Here is a 21,408-nt window from a genome sequence, read left to right on the forward strand (position 1 = left end):
TTCAATGTATGACTTCTTGCTACCTCTTCCCCCGCCCCCAAGAGTTGGAGGAAGAAGGAAAGAAAAAAGTATCATTGTGCATGACATGAATCAGTAAAACTAATTGTGGAAAATTACAAACTCTTTCACCGGACAACACCGCAATGTGTTAAGTCGTGGAAGAAGAACTTAAAAGACAGAAAGTCTTGAAGAGGATTAGGCAGAAATGTAACCCTCACTAGCTCCTTTCAGGGGGTGGAGATGGGCTGGAGAGATCTGACGGTGTGTGGGTGTGATAATCAGCGGTAGCCAGGTCCCAAGGAGTGATTTTGTGAACCTATAATTTATACAGTTTGTGTCATACCCTTGTCTTAACTTATCACCCTCACTTACTGAGTATTAATTCTCCCAGGCATGGGACTAGCTTTTCATTCTACACGTAGGTCTTGATCGGCTTTAGCTGGAGGATTTGGGGGTGGGGAGGGATGACGGAGAGAAGATTAGGATTCAATCCTCGAACTAAAGAACTAGGAATACAAACCATTCCCTGGGCTTCCTGCTTCTCAAGAAAGGCTGAAATTCAGGCCCTGTGAACAGACTCGTGGCCCTAACAGCTCTCAGGATGAAAGGGCTCCCCTCCCACCCAGCACCTTTATCAAATTCAGACCATTTTCTGCATTCCTTCCTTACACAGCCCAGGCGCACTCCGAAGCAGGCCTGAGAGCGCATTCTGCTTAGGAGATCCAGGAAGCTCTGGCCCGGCCCTCCCTTCTAGAAAGGAAAGTCCAAGTAAAGAGGGATGCCACACCCTGGGGGAGGGGAGAGAGGATATGACGACACCTCCAGGAATGTAAGTCCCACGCAGGTGTGTTGGCACCCACAAACTTCCTTTTAAAAAGAGCTTGATAAATCAGAACTGATAACAGCAATAAAGCTCAACCACCCAACAGTCACCCACACAGAACTGAGGCCCTTGCTGCCCAGGAGTGGCTCTGGTGACTGGGGATAGCAGGTGACACCTGAGAATGGAGATCCCCAAAGACCGTGACACATTTTCTAGTCAGCGGTTCTCAAAGTGGGATCCCTGGGACCGTACTAGATTCTCAAGAGTCAAAACTTTCCACCATAGTGTGATGTCCCTTCTCACCCTGGTCTCACAGGTGTACAGCGGAGTTTTCTAGAAGGAACATGACGTGATATCATCACCCTGATGACTACTGTGCTTATGTATTCTTGTGTTTAAAACATTTCTCAGTTTTGCCCTGGCTGGGTAGCTCAGCTGGTTAGAGTGTTATCCCTATGCACCAAGGTTGTAGGTTCAATCCCCGGTCAGGGCATGTACAAGAATCAACTAATGAATGCATCAGTAAGTGGAGTAACAAATTTCTCTCTCTAAAGTCAATAAATAAAAAATTTAAACCATTTCTCAGTTTTAATTCTAATACAATGAATATTGAAAGCATAACACATACAAACAAAATATTTGAGGCCTCCATAATTTTTAAGAGTTGTTAAGGGGTCTTGAGACCAAACAATCCCACTGCCCCATCACAGGACCACACTCATTTCCAGCTCAGCTTGAGTCACAAAACAGGTACTTTTGAACAGGAGCGGCAAAGGCAGCTGTATTATTACTCAGTTTGGGATGGTACCCTTTCCCCTTGTATTGCCACCCAAAATGGCTAGAAAAACTCTAAATGCCCCCACAGACATTTGGTTACTTGAACACCTCTGGCAAAAAAAAAAAAAAGGGTTTCTCACCTTTGAATAGCAGGGAGAAAACACTCCCCCAGCACCAGCACCCAGCAAAGACATACCTGAGTACCTGGGGAGAGTCAGGTACCATGCTACATGCTCAACAACGAACAAAGCTGATGTGGTCCCAGCCTTCCCCCAGTGTTCATTCTGGGGCAGAGGTGATTACTCATACACACACACACACACACACACACACACACACAAAACATGGGAAAACTGCAACTGTGAGTCACAGGGGCTGGGAAGGAGGTGTGCAAGGTGTTAGGAGGGAATCTGAGATGAGGGGAGGAAGGCCTTGGGGATGCAGGTGGAAAGGAAGCACCCTAACCAGCTCTTCCTGGCCAGCCATCTGAGGTTAGAAACTGCCCGCAGGCCCAGGCCCAGGCCCAGCTCACTAGAAGACTCAACAGCTTCTTGATGAGCGCAGTCCCACGGTGAGCCCTTTTGCAGGTGGGTGGGGGCAGTTAGGGGTCTCCTTCTCACCTCCCCAACACGACCAATGACCAATGCTAAACAGCGTCCCTGGGAGAGAGAACTAGGGCATTTGGAGAGAAGGATTCAATCTTTTATCAGGGACACAGCTCCATCGCGGGTGATGAACACAATCTGGAGGCTGTCATGGGACCAAGAAATGGATGGAGGACAGGAAAGAAGACTTTAGAAATTAAAAACAAATAAAGAAGAAAGAAGGAAAAAAGGAAAGCCCTGGAGGGCCTGTCTAGGAGAAATCCTGAAGGAGACCAGACTTGCAAGGAGCTGTCCTGGGCCTTTGGCTCACTTTCCTTCCCTCTAAGCACCCAGTCAATCCCTTGGGACCTGACAGATTGCAGAAAGAGTCGCTACTGACAAAACCAAGTCAGAAAAGCCCTAGTAACTCTAGCAGAAGCGGGAAAACTTGAATTTTGCAACCAGAGTGGCAGACTGACACCTAAAAGATGCATGGGCGGTGGAGGGGCGTTGTTTCAGGCTGCAGCATCCCAGTGTCAGCGGGAGGGGGACGGTGGATACAATCCGCCCCACAGCGCCTGGGCAACGCGCCCAAGCGGCGCATTCGACCTCCCAGAGGGTGCCAGCTCCAGCCGGGACCAGGGCAACCAGGCGTGCGCCTGCGCGTGCGCAATAGGCCCACCCACCCCAGCTCTTCTCCAGGTGCGCTCGCGCTTCCGGCCCGCCATCTGGGGGCGGAAACTCCAGAGCTCGTGCACGCGCTTTCTAGCTCTCCTGCAAAGTCAGAGGCTCAAGGCTTCAGGTGATCCCGCCCCTCCCTCGCAGCGCTAGGCCAATCGCGCCGCGATGGGCGGGATTTTCGAGAAGGTGGCCCGCCCACGCTCCGCGCAAGACCGGTACCGATTGGTTGGCGCCGCGGGCGCAGGTGCGCGCTTCCTATTGGGTGTGGAACGAGCGCGAGCCGCCGAGGCTTCCAAAGAGGCTGCAGGTGAACGCGCGCACGCGACGCGGCTCCCCGCCACTGTCGGATGCGCGCGCGCGCGAGCTCGCGGGAGAAGCTGCCGAGCGCGAGGCTGCAGCTCCTGTCGCCGGTGCTCCGCCCCCTCCTCCTCCTCCTCCTTCGCGGGTGCCGCGGAGGCCGGGAGGGAGGGAGTCGCGTCCCCGCCCGCCGTGCGACCAGTCGGACCCTCGGTCTTGCCGCGTAAGGAGCCAGCCGAGCAGAGCTCAGCGCGGAGACCCGAGCCGCAGCCGTCCCTTTGCAGGTGCCTGTGAGGAGGCTCCCGGGCCGCAGCCACGTCCAGAGCCCTCTGGCCGCGCACTCTCTCCCCGCGCTCCCGGGGGGCGGCCCGGCTGGAAGACGCCGCCGCGGGGCCCGGCCTCAGCATGAACCGAAGCCACCGACACGGGGCGGGCAGCGGCTGCTTGGGCACCATGGAGGTGAAGAGCAAGGTGCGCGGGGCCCTGCCTGGGCGGATCGGCCCACCTGATGGGAACGCGGGGCCCTGGGGAAGGCCAGGAGCTGGCCGGGGAGCTGGGGAGCTGCCCCGGCGTCCGGGGCAGTGGGGGGCGCGGTAGTGGGATTTAGAGGCCAGAGATGGTGGATAATAAACTTGCTGAGAAGGGGAGGAGGGTAAGGCCTGTGTCTGCTCCTGGCCCAGGTAGGTAGAAGACCATTGGAGCACTTTATGTTGTTCCGGACGTCTCAGTCGTGTTCGAGGATGGGAGTAAGGGCCAGGGTACACCCAAGCCGTTTGAATGCAGAGTGGTTCCAAAACGTTTGGGGGAATTCCACCTCCCGGCCTATGAGTAAAAGGTATTGGGAACACCCGTGGTCATAAAATGCTACCCCGTTCAGTGCTTCAGTTGCATCGGGAGGTGAGGACAGAGTCCAGTGAGCTAAAGGGCCCTTTGAAAGTTAGCCTTTGCTTCTTGCTAGGGATTTTTCTGGCCCTAACTTCGGTATGCATTGAATCTGTGAAATTAACACTATCACCTTTCGTTTGAGTAACACTTTACAATTTGAGCCTGGATGCTCTTTTCATTCCAGCATGCTCCTTCTCTCATGAAGTGTTTTCATTCTTGACCAGCGGTATGCCAATTTGCTGATAATTGCTTAGGTATCCACTGAATTCCTAAGCTTCCAGGTTCCCTGAGCAGGATAGTGTATAGGGATTAGTTAGGGAATGCGTTCCAAAGGAGGGTTTGAGCTGGAATTTGAAGGTGATCCACAGCCACGGGGAAATTTTGAGCAAGTATTTCATGCATTGAAGAAATGAAAGGGGCTTAGGTTATCTAGTGTAATTCTTCGAGAAGACTGGGGCTTAGAAAGGTTGTGACTTCTCCAAGCTCTGCTTTTATGACAAAATCTGAGAGCCTTTTCACCGAGTAACTAGGCTTCATAGAATACAAAAGAGAGGACACTGGCTGGGCCCCGAGTACATGTCACATAGAGCCCAGAAGACCAAAACACATGAAGAGTAGGAGAAAGTAAAAGCATATCAACTTTAAAAATAATGAAACATGGTCATTGAAGCTAAGACTACTTAGAATGCAAGTGAAGTAGGTTAAGGAAAGCTTCTTGGAGCTTGTAGGTAGAATGGCTGTTATTATCCAGAGTTGATAAACAAAGTTCTGTAAGTTATTGTAATGAGATCGTCACATCAAGCATATCTACATTCATTTTTTAACATCATTTTGCAGTGTTATCTGTAACTTAACTCATGTATCAGGACAGGTACTAGTTTTTAGAAACCCTTCTGTTTAATAAGAACAGGAATGTAGTCAAAGCAACTCAAGGTGTATGCCCTTCCCTGTGTCCCCCCTGGAACTGCTGTAAGCAGATCAGAGAAGGGACATGCTTCAAGTAAAGGTTAAGATGATTCAAAATATAGAGAGCTTTCCTTCTAGCAGTATAGTGGTGGTAGTGGGTGGTGCCCAAAGGTTGAATCTTCTAGTAGCATTTCTGTTATAAATCTAGTTCGGTTTTGTGGGAGTTGAGGTGGAGAAAAGAAGAACATGGTATGGCATGATCTTAAAATTCAGTTTGTTGTCCTAATCTTGGTAACAAGTCTTTAATTTTTTTTAATCATAGGGAGAAAATGAGTAGGAACCGTAGGTACACTGGTAAATACAACCAAACAGTAATTAATCTCTTGGACTAGGAACCCTTAAGCATTTGGGGACTGGAATTTCAGGCTTTCTTCCCGTCTGTCAACTGACCCATGAATCTGTCCCCATGCTTCTGTCTAACCTATATTATATATTTGGCCCGCCATACTGCACTTTTAGTGAACCCTGCCTCTTAAATAGAATCAGGGCATTCCGCGAACCTGCAGGGAATGAAGCGTCATCCCGCTGTTACTCTAGCTGCTGATAAATAGGCACAGTATAGGTGCTATTTCTCGTGTGTCTGTGTTTCAAGTAGATATTGTTGATACACTTTTTTCATGGAGTAAATAAAACACTCGTCATCTTTACCATTTAAAAATACTGGGATGAGCCCTGGCTGGTGTGGCTCAGTGGATTGAGCACAGGCCTGCAAACCAGAAGATCGCGGTTCGATTCCCAGTCAGGGCACATGCCTGGGTTGCAGGCCAGTTCCCTGCAGGGGACACACGATACATTGGTGTCCTTGGCAGAGGCAACCATACATTGATATTTCTCTCCCTCTCTCCTTCCCTTCCCCTCTAAAGATAAAAAAAATATTGAGATGGATGTCTGAAACAGTGTTTCCTTTTTCACTGCTTTCGTGGCATCTCAGCTTGTTCCAGAAGTCATCATCAAGAGGTTAGGTTGTGACCATAACTAGGCGATACGCAAATCCACACTTCAGAAGAAAAATCCCCTTTTCTTCTGCAGAGAAAACAGCATCAACTTTATCGTCTTTGCTTACAGCAGGGAAAAGTGGTACAAATAGGAGTAATGGGTAATGCAAATATAATTCTGGTTAAATTGTGATACCAGCTACCATGTGACTTGTTTGGTATCTTCCTGTTTCGCCAGAGTTGGGAAAGTCCTTAATCAATGATCAAGGTGGTGCCCTTTAATAACCTTGGAACAGCCTTCGAGCTGTATGTTTCCTAGTTATTATTCATGGGCAAACAGTATGTTAAAATTAAGTTTGCATTTCTAGAATGTACCACAGGCGGTAGGAGAAGGCTGTTGATTCCCATTCTGGGTGATCAGGACAGACCAGACCAGGCTGAAAAAGCTGGAAACGGTTTACGTAGAGAAGAGTTGTTGCTTGGTCTCAGTTTTATCTCTCTCAGTATTTTTTCCTTATGTAGTAACAAGTTCTCTTAGTCCTATTGTTTTGATGCAAGAAGCATAATAACTTCTCTTTTTTCCCTGCTAACATTTGCAAAAGGGCACGTCTACTATGAAGCCGTACAGTTTTCTATTGTTTTTATCATAACATTTAAGCAAGAGGAAAAAAATGTTAGGCGAAGAATTTTCATCCAAACGCTTTAGCAAAAACATTGCAGCCCTAAAATGTTCAGTTATTAGATGTCACTCCCATTTCTGTGTCAGGGGAAGTGATAAACCCTGGGATGAATTCAGAAAGTGCTAGGAACCTTATGTTGTGATATCAGAGTTTAAAAAAATGAAGGGGAAACTATGACTTTTGATAACATCATAAGAGTAACTCTGATATGAAGGGTGTTCCAAGTTTTTATTTACTTTGAAATGAGGTGTGACTAAACTTTTTGAGAGGCCTGGGTGTGAGTCACCTTTTCTTGACAAGTGTTAGTGTTTATGATTCAGGAATGTGTTTTGGAAGCTTTTAATTATTTATTAGAGGTAAGGGGTGGTTTTAGTGAGTTTTCATGTAAAACTAGTAAGTAGCGGAGGTATAAGCTCATATAACTTCATGGAGTGGGAGTGGTAACTCCAGATCCCCATAGGGTCCTTGGGAAAATGAATCGACACATTTGTAACCTCAAATTATTCTGTAAGGGGCTTTTTCTGCATGATGTTTATGGCTGTATTAGTGGTACATTAATACTTCTTACTAATAATAGCTACTTAGAGAAAAAAATGAGTTAAGCGTCAAGCTTGTCATCTTTACCATTTAAAAATATTGGGACGGGCCCTGGCTGATGTGGCTCAGTGGATTGAGCACGGGATTTATTATTTGGTAAATATTTGTTTAACATTTTTTTAAGATTTTATGTATTTATCTTTAGAGGAGAAAGGAAGGAGAGAGGGAGAGAAATATCAGTGTGTGGTTGCCTCTCGTGTGTCCCCTGCTGGGAACTGGCCTGCAACCCAGGCATGTGCCCTGACTGGGAATCGAACCGAGATCCTTTGATTTGCAGGCCCGCGCTCAGTACACTGAGCTATACCAGCCAGGGCATTTGTTTAAAATTTTTTAAAATCAGCCTCAGGACTTAACTGTGCTTTCAATAACTGGTCTCCGCAGTGATTCCCCAGAGGGTGATTATACTTGTGCGCTGGTACACTTTTTGAGGAAGGCCAGTCAACCTTTCTTAGCTTCCCACATTTGGGAAAATGCCATGCCAGTCCCCTAGTAAGTCCTGTAGATGCTGTTTTCCAAGGACTAGAAGTCCCTCAGTCCTCAGTGCTGAGGATGGACCACTTGACTGACCCAGCATCTGGAGCACAGGTGTGATTCTAGACTAGGGAAGCAGACCTGAGACTCTGAAGTGTGAAGGTAACCATCGGGCCCAGTGGAGACCTCGTGCTCCCCCTTGGTGGGATCCCGTAATACCTCTCTGATGTAACTCTTCTCCCTGTCCACTAATTGGTGAGCCTGTGCTCATTCGGTCTCCAGGGTCTGCCTGTGCTAAGCACACAAACACTTCTCGTGTTAATTGGATAGTTGTAGGACGTGTATTTGATGTATTCATAAAGCTTTTTACGGCATTGACACAGGGAAGGTGCTTATCTCTAGACCTATTTCGTGTGCAGTACACCTCCATTTGTGTCATGCTTGAAATGCCAAGAAGCTCATAGCCCTTTTTGTGTGTTACATGTTTTGCTGTTAATTCTTGCCACTTGCTGTGAAATTGCAATTTCTTTTTGCGGGGAGGAAACTGAGGTGCTTCTTGTGAACCATCAGAAGAAAGACTTGGGCACATCCCCCCCCCCCCCATGAGTGAGGAGAGAATCTGGGATGCAGATAGGGCTGGAGGTGAGGCACTTTCAGACAATCCCCAGTAAGGCCTGGGTACCCCGGGGATGGAGTTGAACTTGCATCTCTTCGTGAAGGCGGTGCCTTTCAGAGACACGGCAGCAGGAAGGCACATTCCCGTGCCTTGTGCTGTTTTGTATCCATGTAGTGAGGTTCCCGACAATAGTCGGTGTCACCGGAACGATCTTCGTTATTCAAGGAGTGAATATGCCTGATAATTTTTCTATGGCATGCATTTTAAAAATCAGTCCTGTTCCTTTTTAAATTAACACGAGTTTATTATATTTATAGTTCGGAGCTGAATTTCGTCGTTTTTCACTGGAAAGGTCGAAACCGGGGAAGTTTGAGGAGTTCTATGGATTACTGCAGCACGTCCATAAGATCCCCAATGTCGACGTTTTGGTGGGCTACGCCGACATCCATGGAGACTTGCTGCCTATAAATAATGACGACAATTACCACAAAGCTGTTTCCACGGCCAATCCACTGCTTAGGATTTTTATACAAAAAAAGGGTAAGTACCACTGTTTACAATAATTGTTTTAGAAATAGAAGTAGTTTGTTTTTCATCATCAATAAGACACACAGACTTTGCCACAAACTTAATGATAGGCATTTTGTGTGAATTTTATCATAGTAAGTAACAAGTGGGTTTAAAACATTTTCGATGTTATTGGTTTGATAATTATCTTTACACTTTGCTAAGTGTACCCAGAAAAATTGTGTTTTTAATTACTTTAATTATAACCCTCTTAGATTTTTTTAAAAAATAGAAATTAGGAATTTATTACATCTTCACTTCACTGAGTGAAATTGTGTCCACTCAAAAAGGTGTGGCAGAAAGAGGGTGACCTTGGAGTCGAGGGAAACATCCCCGTTTCTGGGGCGACCTTTCAGGTGCTGTCTTTCCCACTTAATACGCACCTAATGGGAAGTGTCCTTCTCGGGTCTCAGCCTCTCTACAGAATAAACATATTATCTCACAGGTTTGCCGGGAAGATTAAAGGAGCTAAGTGCAGTGCCCTGGAGTGTAGTGGGCAGGCATCCAGTGGGTGTTTCCTTTTCCTTTTAGGATATTTTTCGTAAAATTATCTAATTATCTGGAAAAGTAGATAGCAGTTCATTATTTTGGAGGAATGTAAACATTCACGTTGGTATTGCAAAACAAACACTTGAAATAACCACTCCACGTGGCAAGCATTTTTTAATGGTTTTCGAGTCCTAAACTTTTTTTTTTTTTTTTTAACTTTAGGCTTCCTTCACGGGTGTGTTGGTCCTCCTGCAGACGGGTGGGGGCGGGGCCTGCGCCGCTTGCTCCCCTGCCTTTGGTAAATGAAGGGGTTGGTTCAGAAAGCCAGCGGAGAGCAGCAGGCCCTGCATTAGTGGGGTGATTAAAGCCTGGCCGTGTTTGTAAACCAACCCAGGAAGCCGGAGGGTGGGTAGGGGTTACCCTTGAAGATGAAATTTCTTTCCAGTCAGTTGATAAGCACTGAACCACTCCCAGGGCTTTGAAATTCCACTGATTATGTATCTTAGCTTTTCTGGGTTTGGAGGAACTAGAGTCCACCAGCATAGTCAACGGCCAGGGGTACTCTGTGTCTGTATCACGTGACTGTTTACAAAATACCAGCAGACTCGTAACTTTCCTTAAGATCCCCCACCCCCCACCCAGATGAATTTTTTAGATGCCAGGGGTGTGGTGTGATTAGAGGATTACGTCAGGAGATTGATTAATCTGGCTGTTGGGATGAATTGGAGTGAGCCGCAGAATGTGGAAGAGGAATTGCCTTAGAAAATGGGTTTGGTTTTAGGGCAGAAAATCGTATCTGGCTGGTGAGTTTCAGCCATGGTAACATAGGAAATTAGAAATATAAAGTGGAGACCATGGAGAGAGCCTTAGAACGCTATGTGTGGTATGTTAGCAGAGATAGAGCGGCAGTCGGGGAGGGAAGGACAGGACACCGGAGTGGAATTTGTCATTTTGAGCAGAGTAATATGAATAATTGTTGAATAGTAGGCCTTTCTTGGTAGCACTTGTCATTTTCATTAAAAACTTAGTTGCTTTTTGGAATGTGTGTTCAGATGTAGAATGAGTATTTTTTAACTTTTTAAAAAAGATTTTATTTATCTTTAGAGGGGAAGGGAAGGAGAGAGGGAGAGAAACATCAATGTATGGTTGCCTCTGGTGTGTCCCCTGCTGGGAACTGGCCTGCAACCCAGGCATGTGCCCTGACTGGGAATCGAACCGCGATCCTCTGGTTCGCAGGCCCCACGCTCAATCTACTGAGCTACACCAGCCAAGGCTCAACAGAATTTTTTAAAAATATCAGTGTAAGCCCTGGCTGGTGTGGCTCAGTGGCTTGAGCAGGGGCCTGCGAACCAAAGGGTCTCAGGTTCAGTTCCCAGTCAGGCACAGGCCTGGGTTTCAGGACAGGTCCCCGTTTGGGGGTGCACGTAAGAGGCAATCACACATTGATGTTCTTCTCTCTCTCTTTCTCCCTCTCTCTCCTCTCTCTAAAAACAAATAATAAAAATATATAAATTTAATACAAAATGTGAATTCAGCAAAAAAAAATTAACATTAAATTGGTCCATTCATTCCTGCTTAAAACCCTGTACTGGCTTTTCATTGCATCCAGAATCAACTCCTTCCTGATGTGGCCTTTGCCAGCTCCTTGCCAGTCCCTCCGCTCCCTCAGCACGGCCAGCCACACGGGCCTTCTGTCCCTCGGGCTTGGTTGTCGTCTCTGCTTTTGCACTTGCTTTTTCTTCTAAGAAAGCTTTCCTTCCGGCCCTTTCCACCTTCAGATCTTAGCTCAGAGAACTTGGAGGGGCCCCTTGGACCGCCTTGGCTCAAAGGCCACACCCCCCACCTTTGGCAGATTACCTACCCTCTGAAGACCTGGAACTCAGAGTTTCTTTAGAGAGCTCGCAATTGAATGCATAAGTTACTTAATATCCTGGACTTGAAGATAGCGCTGAAAAGTTTTATATTTTATAGTAGTTTGTTAGAAGAGAATCCCCATACTCTGTTTCGAGGGCTGTTATCATGGAAGCAAAAACAAAACAAAAAACCCGATATCTGAAAAGTTATTTTCACAGAGAGGGTTCCCAGGTCTTTTGCCAGCCCCCACCCCCACTGGAGTTTAGGGTGTCCGTATTTATTTGAGAGAGAGGAAGAAAAGGTACAGAGTAGAGTTTTCCCTCGTTCAGATTACTGTTGTGCGGCCAACAGTATTAGAAAATGGTCAGAGGCTGTACCTGTAAAGTACGCGCCGGTTATTCCTGTAGGTTTGGAAGACAGCCAGGCAAGTGTGTGTTTTTAAAAAGCTTCCGAGCCAGTCATGGTGAGCAGCCAAGTCTGGGGTCCACTGACATGCGCAGATCCCTCGCCAGAGCCAATCGGATGTGCACACCACGGCGGGACCTGCTCTTAAATGACGTTCGACAAATGCGTATACATCTTGGGTCCAGTCAAAGGGGGCTTGTTGGAAACACCAGAGGGGACTTGACTCACACATCGTCTCGCGCAGGACGTGCGTTGTGGTCCGCACACCTGCCCTGGCCGGCTCCCAAATGGCCTCTGAGAACATCACTGGGAGCAGACATCATTTTGTAGATGTGTATTTGGGTTATATTATAACAAATCAGGGTTTAGTTGAGAAATGGTCTCAGGGATATGCATTTAATAGTAAATTGTGAAAAACTGTTAATAGAAGACATGGCCTCAGAAATTAAAAGTTGAATAAAAAGGAATTGTGGAGTGATATCTCAGAAGATGGCACCAGTTCTCAGGACAGAAGCTGAAGTCACTTGTTTTTCAGTCACCCGGGCTGCTGTGATTATTTTTCAGGTGTATTTCCCTATCTCTCCTGGCTCTGCCCCAGGCCAGGTCCCACCCTAAATTGCAGCAGCACCCTCCCGCCTTCCCTCAGTCCCCTTCCTTCTCTACCTTGTGGCCAGAGGGAGCTTTAGAAAGAAAACAAAACCCTTGGATTTTTCCCTCATTGATCTCAGGCTGAAGTCCATAATCCTTAGTGCTTCCTTGGAGGCCCCGTTGGTCTGGGCGGGGCCATGGCTACCTCCCACTTGGCTCAGGACTCCTCCCTCTCCCTTCTGCCTGCCCTTTAACCTCTTCACAGTCACGGGCCACATAATGAGGTTTCTGTCAACAAACCCACCTGCATATATGGTGATCCCATTAGCATAATGGAACTGAAAAATTCCGATCGCTGGGTGAGGTAGGTGCAGGTAGGTGCATAAGGTCACGGAGCATTGCGTTCCTCTCGCGCTTGTGGTGCTGATGCCGGTGTGAGCGCGCTGCCTGCCAGTCCTGGAAAAGCCCAGCACGTGCAGCAGCTGTGTCCCTGCTCACTCCCTGATAACGGGAGTAGGTGACTGCGTTCCCCGTCTGCGTGTGTGCTGTGCTGCGCTGTACTTTGCATCCTCGTTTTATAGATTATTTTCTGTTAAGGACAAGTTTGCTGTGAACAGTATGCCCTGTTAACGCCGGCAGTATTCTCATCTTGAGCCTCTTGATTGTTATTTTCTCTTGTGCCCGATTTAATCTCGTGAAGTTTTGTGCAGTGACCTGCTGTACAGGCAGCCTGGGAGCAGTCGGCGAGGCTGTATAATAGCCTAGGAGTGCAGCAGGTTACGCCATCTAGGCTCGTGCAAGTCATCTGTGAGGCTCACACCGCAAGGACTTCACGTAAGGATGGATGCGTTTCTTAGAGTGCATCCTGCTGTTAAGCAGTGCGTGGCCGCTCATTGGACCTTTGTCTGCCCCTCCTGTTCTCCTCTTTATTCACTGTCTTCCGTGCCTGCATCGCTCTTCCCTTCTACCTGGTTCACTGCTCTTCTTCCCAGGGTCTTAGCTGACCTGGAGAAGCCTTGCTCCGAGAACCAGGCAAGGTGCCCATTTATATATTTGCACCGCAGTGGAGGTCTCGGCTCTTGGCGCCCCTGTGATACTTGAGTCATTTGGAATTGTTAAGTGCCGTTCAGACTGTAAGCGCCAGGAAAGCCAGCACCTCGTCTGTTTCGTTCATCGGATCTGCAGCACAGAGCACAGCGCTTGGCCACATACAAAGTGCTTCTTCAACATTTGGTGATAGATTTTTCTTCTTAGGAAGCAAACTTTGAATATTGCTTTATTTTTAATTCTCACCCGAGGACATGTTTTCATGAGAGAGAGAAAGGCACATCAGTGTGACAGAGACATCAGTTGGTTGCCTCTTCATATGTACCCTGACTAGGGATTGAACCACAGTCTGGGTATGTGCCCTGATGGGGAATCAAACCCATGACCTTTTGGTCTATGGGATGATGCTCCAACCAACTGGGCCATACCAGCCAGGGCTGAATATTGCTTTAAGTGGTGTTTAATCCTTGTGAAATTCCCAGATCTATTTCATGTAACCATTTTGGATTAGAACAAGGGTTGGCAAACTAAGGCTTGCTGGCTGTTTTGTAAATAAAGTTTTCTTGGAACACGGCCATGTTCCTTCCTTAATGGACTGCCTGTGGCTGCTTTTGCAACAGAAACTCTGTGGCCTGCGATACCTAAAATATTTACTGTATGAACTCTCCAACCCCTGGATCAGGACAGTTTCAAAAACTATTTTATTTTACCCCGTCTTCCCACTAAACTTCAAATGGGTTGTCATCTTGAACTTGCTTGACGGCTGTGCCATGCACCGTTCCTATTTTGTTACTATACAGGGATGCTGATGGGTTGACATGCAGCTTTTTAAATTTTTCCAGACTTGCTTTTCATCCACCGTAGGCTTTTATTTCTTGCCCACCACTCACTGGTGGACCCTTGCCCCTCACTCTGAATGTGTAACTGGGCTGAGGAATGAGAGAACCAGGCTTTTCAGAATTGGTGTTTAAAGAGGAAGGGGTGCCAAAGGAGAGCCTGTGAGTAAAGCACAGGAGCTTCTTGTGTGGGAAGAAGTGACACCCGCTTTGGCAGGTCAGGGGCCTTGCAGGTGGGCCCTGGTCGGATCCCGTCAGCGGGGATTGTCAGCGCAGCGGCAGGCTCGGGGTAAGTGGGGTGTTGCTGCATCGTGCACTGTTGCGTAAGCCTGGTTTGTGTAAGTGGAAGGTTGCTATGGACCAGTTTTCCAAACTTCCCGTCATGTGCGGAGCTCGGGGCTTTGGTAGACATGCTCGGGTAGAAAGTGAACTCCTGTTCCATGTGGACGTTCACCTTTACACTTTAAACTAACACCCTGCACCCTGGCTTCTTGCCCAAATATTTTTTCCCAGTGCCTGGAAACTGATTAGCTAGATGGGAGAACAAAGGTGCCTTTGTACAGGGGCATATTGCTTTTGAGAATTTAGCAGGGAGCATTCAAACAGAGACTGGATGCGATGCCAAATTATGCAGATTTGGGTCTTTTTTGGTCAGGCTTCCCATGCATAGGTATGTAGACAGCCTAATTTTGTTCTCAGTTTGTATGGTCTGGAGTTTTCATTATATTTATTACGTGGGCTTTTTAACTTGATTGTTTTAAAATCAAAATGTATAATTTTGAAAGAGAACATTTAGAAGATAATTGTTAGATTTTGGGCCAACTTTTGCTAAAAATATTCTTGTGGCAATGGATTTATTTCCAAAGCCAAATTATAAATAAATTTCTGCCTCTGTAAGAATACAATATAAATACTTTATCTATAAATGAGACAAAATTATCTCCAGTAGGGGAAAATGCCAAAAAAAGAAAAACATGAAGTACCCGTAGTCTTGTATATTTCTCTGAAACTAACTTTTAAAAAAATATTTTATTTATTTTTAGATAGAGGGGGAGGGAGAGAGAAAGAGAGGGAGAGAAACATCAGTGTGTGGTTACCTGTCGTGCACCCCCAACTGGGGACGTGGCCTGCAACCCAGGCACATGCCCTGACTGGGAATCAAACCAGCGACCCTGTGGTTCACAGGCAGGCACTCAGTCTACTGAGCCACACCAGCCAGGGCTGAACCTAACTTTTGAAGAAGGTTCAAGTAGTATGAGAAAAGGAACACTGCAGTTCTCCACTCTCTGACACAAGTTGGCACTGAACATTTGCTCTGTGAATGTCTTGGGTATCGTGGCCCCGAAAGAAAACCTGGGCCCAGCCTTTTCTCTGTAACTCATCCTGTCCCCTTCATTGCTGTGTTTATAAAGATGGTGGCAGTTATCAGTATAGGAGGGGTGAGTGGCGCAGGGAGAATACAGACTGAAGCCCCGGACCTGTGGTGGGGTTTCCTCTCTGTAGCAGTGGCTGGACACCAGGATTTTGAAGTAGTTTGGGGTTGTGGTGAGGGGGCTTTAACCCTCTTATTTTATCCCCTTTCTAGTCGTTTTTGAAATGTGATTTCACCTTTTGTGCCTGCTGTTAATTGCGTTTCCTTCTCTGCCTCTCCTCCAATGGGGAAGGCGGCCTTCCTTCCACAGTGTATCCAGGGGTATCTGGTTTGGGGGTATCTGGTGTTCGGAGCCCTGTTTTCCCTTCGTTTATATTGAAGATTATAAGCTGTTGGCTTGAAGAGTGAATTCAACCCCCAGAGGTTATTTAGCTCGAATAGATTTTTGTTGTTGTTTAACTGGTGTCAGCATTTAAAAATGGGAAGATTTTTATCCAAAAAACATGAGTCTGGCAAAGGCCTACAGTACAGGAAGAAAAACTGCCTGGAGTGAAGAGCAGCAGTGTCATTAAATGGGACAAAATATATTTTAAGTAACTTGTTTAAGAATGTTACCAGCACTTCCCAGAATTTCATTTGCCATACTTAATGTTGTTTTAATTGTTATTGAGTTATTGAGCTTTATCAAATTTAGCTTGAACATTCAGTAATTTTATGACGTGTGCTCGAGAGGGCCACCTAGTGGTTTTGCTGATATAGCACATCATTTGCACTACATTTTGATCCGCTTAGAATAAGCTAATATTTAACTAGTGTGTTTATGTACCGAATACATTTAAGTCATTCTCTCTGTACTGATTCAACTGTAAATAAATGGGTGTTTTCACAGCATTTCTATAATTACTTTATTTTATTTTTAAACAGAAGAAGCAGACTACAGTGCCTTTGGTACAGACACATTAACAAAGAGGAAGAGTGTTTTAACCAATGTATTGCGTCCTGACAACCACAGAAAAAAGCCGCATATAGTGATTAGCATGCCCCAAGACTTCAGACCGGTGTCTTCTATCATAGACGTGGATATTCTCCCAGAAACGCATCGCAGGGTCCGCCTTTACAAGTACGGCACCGAGAAGCCCCTCGGGTTCTACATCCGGGACGGCTCCAGTGTCAGGGTCACGCCGCACGGCTTGGAGAAGGTCCCGGGGATCTTTATATCCAGACTCGTCCCGGGGGGTCTGGCTCAGAGCACAGGACTACTGGCCGTTAATGACGAAGTGTTGGAAGTGAACGGCATAGAGGTTTCAGGGAAGAGTCTGGACCAAGTGACAGACATGATGATCGCAAACAGCCGCAACCTCATCATAACGGTGAGGCCAGCGAACCAGAGGAACAACGTCGTCCGGAACAGCCGGACCTCTGGCAGCTCCGGCCAGTCTACGGATAACAGCCTCCCCGGCTACCCGCCGCAGACCGAACCGAGCTTCGAGCCAGAGGACGAAGACAGCGACGAAGACGACCTTGTTATCGAGGATAACGGGGCGCCGCAGCAGATCCCCAAAGCCGTTCCCACCGCGGAGAGCCTGGAATCGCTGACGCAGGTAGAGCTCAGTTTGGAGTCTGCGCAGAACGGCTTTATTCCTTCGGGCGACGGGGGCCTAGCGCCCGTAGCCAGCGGCACCAACACTGAGTTTGAAACGTGTGTTCCGGACCAGAAACTCTTAGAAGAAGACGGAACAATCATAACACTATGAAACCACTGACCGAGTGTTTTCTGAGTGAGGACGCCGTTGGGACGTGTACATTGGGCTCGTGTAACGCATACATACCTCTGAACCAGTGACCCGGAATAGGCATGAGAAACAAGAATATTGCAAGCTTCAAATGTTATTATTAAAATAGTAGGTTGATAATTGCTAATATAAACTTGGGAGGGTCAGAGGTGCATTTAAGTCTGAATCAAAGGGGCCTTTGCTGATGCAATTATGTGCTTTTGCTGTTTTGTGTGAACTGGATGTGTGAGCACTGGATGTGTGAGCACATTCTCGGAACCGAGTGAGAGGACTGGATCATTTCTGTGTGAAGTGGTTGCGTATTTAACCTGCTGTGCAGAGCCCAGTTAATTTTTCCTTTATATATATATATATATATATTTTCATTCTAATGTGAAAAAAAGTCTGATTCTATCTTTTGGTACCTTGGGGACCTCAGCTCCTATGTTCTCTGTATTTTATTTTGATTTTTTAATGTTGTTCCTCTGATGGGAATTGTAATGAGTAATTTTTTTCAAGTGCTTTTCCGCCCCTAATTTCTAAGAAATCACGTCAGTTGATCGTTTTTAGGAGTTGCTTCCTATGTTATAAGGCATCGAAATGGTGTTCCCAAATTAAGAAACTCTTAACACTTGTTCAGGTCCACGCTCATCCGTCCTGTAGTGTAGTGTTCACACTCACAAACTCACTCCATAGGGGTGTGACTCTGTGTTGGGAACGGTAGTCCCGAGAGGCGGGGCGTGTGGGAGACTCTCCCTTGACCTCAGCCTCTCCTTGACCTCTTCCCCTCCACCTTCCCCATCTCACTGGAAACCATCCCTTTGGTGGTTTGTGTGTGTGTGTTGTTGGTGGGCTTTGTATACTCTTTAATGTATACGAGTAGTGCGAATCATTTTGAATTAAAACAATGCACCCAGATGAAGAGATTTTTACACACAGGACAAACTTGTGCACTTTTTATATGAACAATTTGGGCTTTCTTTCATGGGCTTTCTAGGAACACTGCCTACACTTTATGAAAATGCTATAGTCTTCACCTTTGACAGGTAGCGTTTATCACTATTAATTTTATGAGGATATTTATTACTTTCCAATGCATCCACTTAGAACAAGTTAAGAGTAAGGCTGCTAACTTTGGTTCCTTGCCTGGTTTTACTGTATGGCACAAACACTGCAGTATGCTTGTATATAGAAACTAAGAATAGTGTGGAGTACACAAGTTCCCTTATGTACTTACGGATATTACTCTCAGTTATTTATTGATTAATTTTATGGTAGGGCTCGTGTGGGTACCTTATAACAGTTGCGTGCTATTAAAACAATGAAGAATCCAAGGACTCCGTTTTGAAGGTTATTTTCTCTCTCTGGTCAAAATGTATGAAGAAGTAAAGTCATGATTAAATGAAGATCACTAGACTCAGAATGCTGAAATGTATTTTGTTCACATTACCACTGAACACATTATCACCACACCACTAACTATTCAACAATGTGTACCGCAATGTACTTTTTCCTGAATTCACCCAAGTTCTTCCACTACATACCGCCGCTGTTTTTGAGTGGTATTCCAGCTTTAGCATTCTGCGGGTTTTTTAAGTTTGACTCTTGAATGGCCAAGCAATAATGTGTAAGGTTAAATTCATTGATAAGCAGTGCCAGGGGTTCAGCATTTTAAGGAAAAACACTTTCACACACTACCTCTCTCTGTCTCTTTTTTTTTCAACAGAGTTTTAACATCAGAACTTTTCTTGTGGGGGAAAACACTTCAGGGCTTGACTTTTTGTACAAATTTTAACTGTAAAATACGGACTCATCCTGTGTGTGGTATTCATGAAAATGGGGGTTGAAAGCTGCTAGTATGTTTTGTTTTAATCGTCAGTGGTGTTTTCAACCAGATCTCATGTATTGGTAAAATAATTGACTATTTAGACGTATTGTAAAACCAATAGATCTTGGTTATACAATAAAATGTCATCTCATTGGTTGTCTGAATGAATTATTTCAAGTGTATCATCATTAACAAAAATATCAGTGGATTCAGCACAAAATTTTCTAGTACTGAATGTCAAGCTTAACTGTGAATTTTGTTCTGTACCTTTAAGTAAGTTTATGATAATGTTCTCATATGTGCTATCAACAAAATGTATGTACTTTTTGTGAACTATGAATTTTCTAATTAAATTTTACATACGACAACATGATTTTTACATGGATGATACTTTGTTTAAACTATCAAATGTCAGTATTTTACTACAATTTTATTATAAAATGTACATTATCATTAACTGAACTTTGATTTTAAAAATCAAATTAGCTTTAGTTGTATATTATTTTTTACAAATAAAGATAGACTTGTATAAAGGCTACTTTCTTGTTTGCAAATATATGGAAAGTTACCCAATGATTATTTTGTTTATTTTTAGAGAGAGGGGAAGGGAAGGAGAAAGAGTGGGAGAGAAACATCAATGTGTGGCTGCCTCTTATGTGACCCTTACTGGGGATTTGGCCTGCAACCCAGGCATGCACCCTGACTGGGAACCGAACCAGTGACCCTTTGCCTCACAGGCCCGTGCTCAATCCACTGAGCCACATCAGCCAGGGCAACTTTTAATTTTAATTTTAATTTTTAAAAATATTTATTTATCTTTAGATGGGAAGGGAAGGAGAGAGGAAGAGAAACATCAATGTGTGGTTGCTTCTCGTGCATCCCCTGCTGGGAACTGGCCCCTGCCGGGAGCTGGCCTGCAACCCAGGAATGTGCCCTGACTGGGAATTGAACCACGATTGTCTGGTTCGTAGGCCCGAACTTTTAATTTTTAAATGATAAACACCAAATTGTATGTGCATCCACTACGATTATGTATGCATGTATAGACTGGAAGATAGCATTAAAAATGCAGTAATTCTGATAAAGTGAAAAATTGTGCATGCTCACCCATCAAGAGTTATCATTTAGATTAAGGTTATTCTAAACAAGAAAAAAGTAGTTTGTAATGTGACAGTTTGTCTTCTGGAACTCAAATTGTCTTAGTTTTACTTTTTATTACCACCCTGCATGGATTGAATTTCGTTTACCCTGAAAAATGTAAAAGGCCTGAGATAAAACAGGCCATTTCTGATACCCAATTAGTCCCCCTGTCATTGGCTTGGTCGATCTCTGCATGGACCCCTCTGCTAAATGGTGTGAAGGATAGCAATCCTGATCCCGTCCCCCAGTTAAAAACAGATTGGAAGTCCTCTGAGTGAAGATTCAACCTCCTCTTTATGTATCTCTTCACATGACGGACTGGTACCCATTGTGCTGCATCTCACACTCCGTGTTCCTCTTGGTCTCAGGGTCCATGGCGTTGTACTAAAACATCCATTTCACCCCCAAGTGTGACCCCAAGGCTGCATCTTAAATCCCTGCTGTGTTTCAAGTTTCCAGTCTGGGCAGAAATGAAATGAGATTTTGAAGTCTCAGAAATTTACAAGGAAAGCCAGCCCTTCTGGTTGTGAACCCACCTCAAGGTGCTTGAATTCCTGGTTAGCCACAGGCGATTGTTGGCTTTGCCTGTCCTGTCTTTAGATGCGTGGGGATGGATGGTTTAACTGTGGGTAGGGAACTTTGGCAGGTGAGGTCTCCTAAACAGGTTTGGGAGAGCCTTATGAGACGGAAGATTTTGACTTGACTTGTGATAGCGTGTCACTTTGGTGGCTGTACTGGGTAAGCCCCAAGTTGTGCCTCCTAGCTGTAGTTAAGGTCACTGATGCACTAATTCATGCTGTGTGGCGTGGATGTCTGGCTGTTGGGAAGTCAGTAGAAAGGAAATGAATCTGTTAGGCCTCATTGTTTAGAGTCCTCCTTACGTAATGTAGCAAGTCCTTCCCTAAAGACAAGACTTAGATAATATTTTTAAAGCTACTATGTTTACCTAGTTGCTTTGCAACATTGAATGTGTATTTTATCAATTAATACTAAAATTCAGTGGAGTTCTTTACAAGCTATGTTGAGGTGTTTTCTCATTCTACAGAACTCTCTTTTGGAAATGGTATTTATCCCAAAACTATTTGCTCTCTATGTAATAGGAAACCACTATTTTCTAGTCTATTATAATTCTCTTCATTCTAATGAAGGGTGGCTAACAAAATTATTTAATACATTTAGTATTTAGTATTAGTAAAGA

General features: G+C 45.4%; 1 protein-coding gene across 1 annotated transcript; it reads left to right on the forward strand.

Annotated features, from left to right (window-relative positions):
- The first annotated feature begins 3,208 nt into the window (after window positions 1-3,208).
- Window positions 3,209-19,435, forward strand: PARD6B (par-6 family cell polarity regulator beta). The gene is made up of 3 exons (XM_037059895.1): window positions 3,209-3,633; window positions 8,630-8,852; window positions 16,395-19,435. Exons 1-3 carry the CDS (start codon window positions 3,568-3,570, stop codon window positions 17,222-17,224), a joined length of 1,119 nt encoding a protein of 372 aa, XP_036915790.1. The 5' UTR covers window positions 3,209-3,567; the 3' UTR covers window positions 17,225-19,435.
- The last annotated feature ends 1,973 nt before the right edge of the window (window positions 19,436-21,408 follow it).

This window comes from Sturnira hondurensis, unplaced genomic scaffold (assembly GCF_014824575.4).
Source record: "Sturnira hondurensis isolate 20B ecotype Veracruz unplaced genomic scaffold, ASM1482457v3 Scaffold0011378, whole genome shotgun sequence".
NCBI lineage: Eukaryota > Metazoa > Chordata > Mammalia > Chiroptera > Phyllostomidae > Sturnira > Sturnira hondurensis.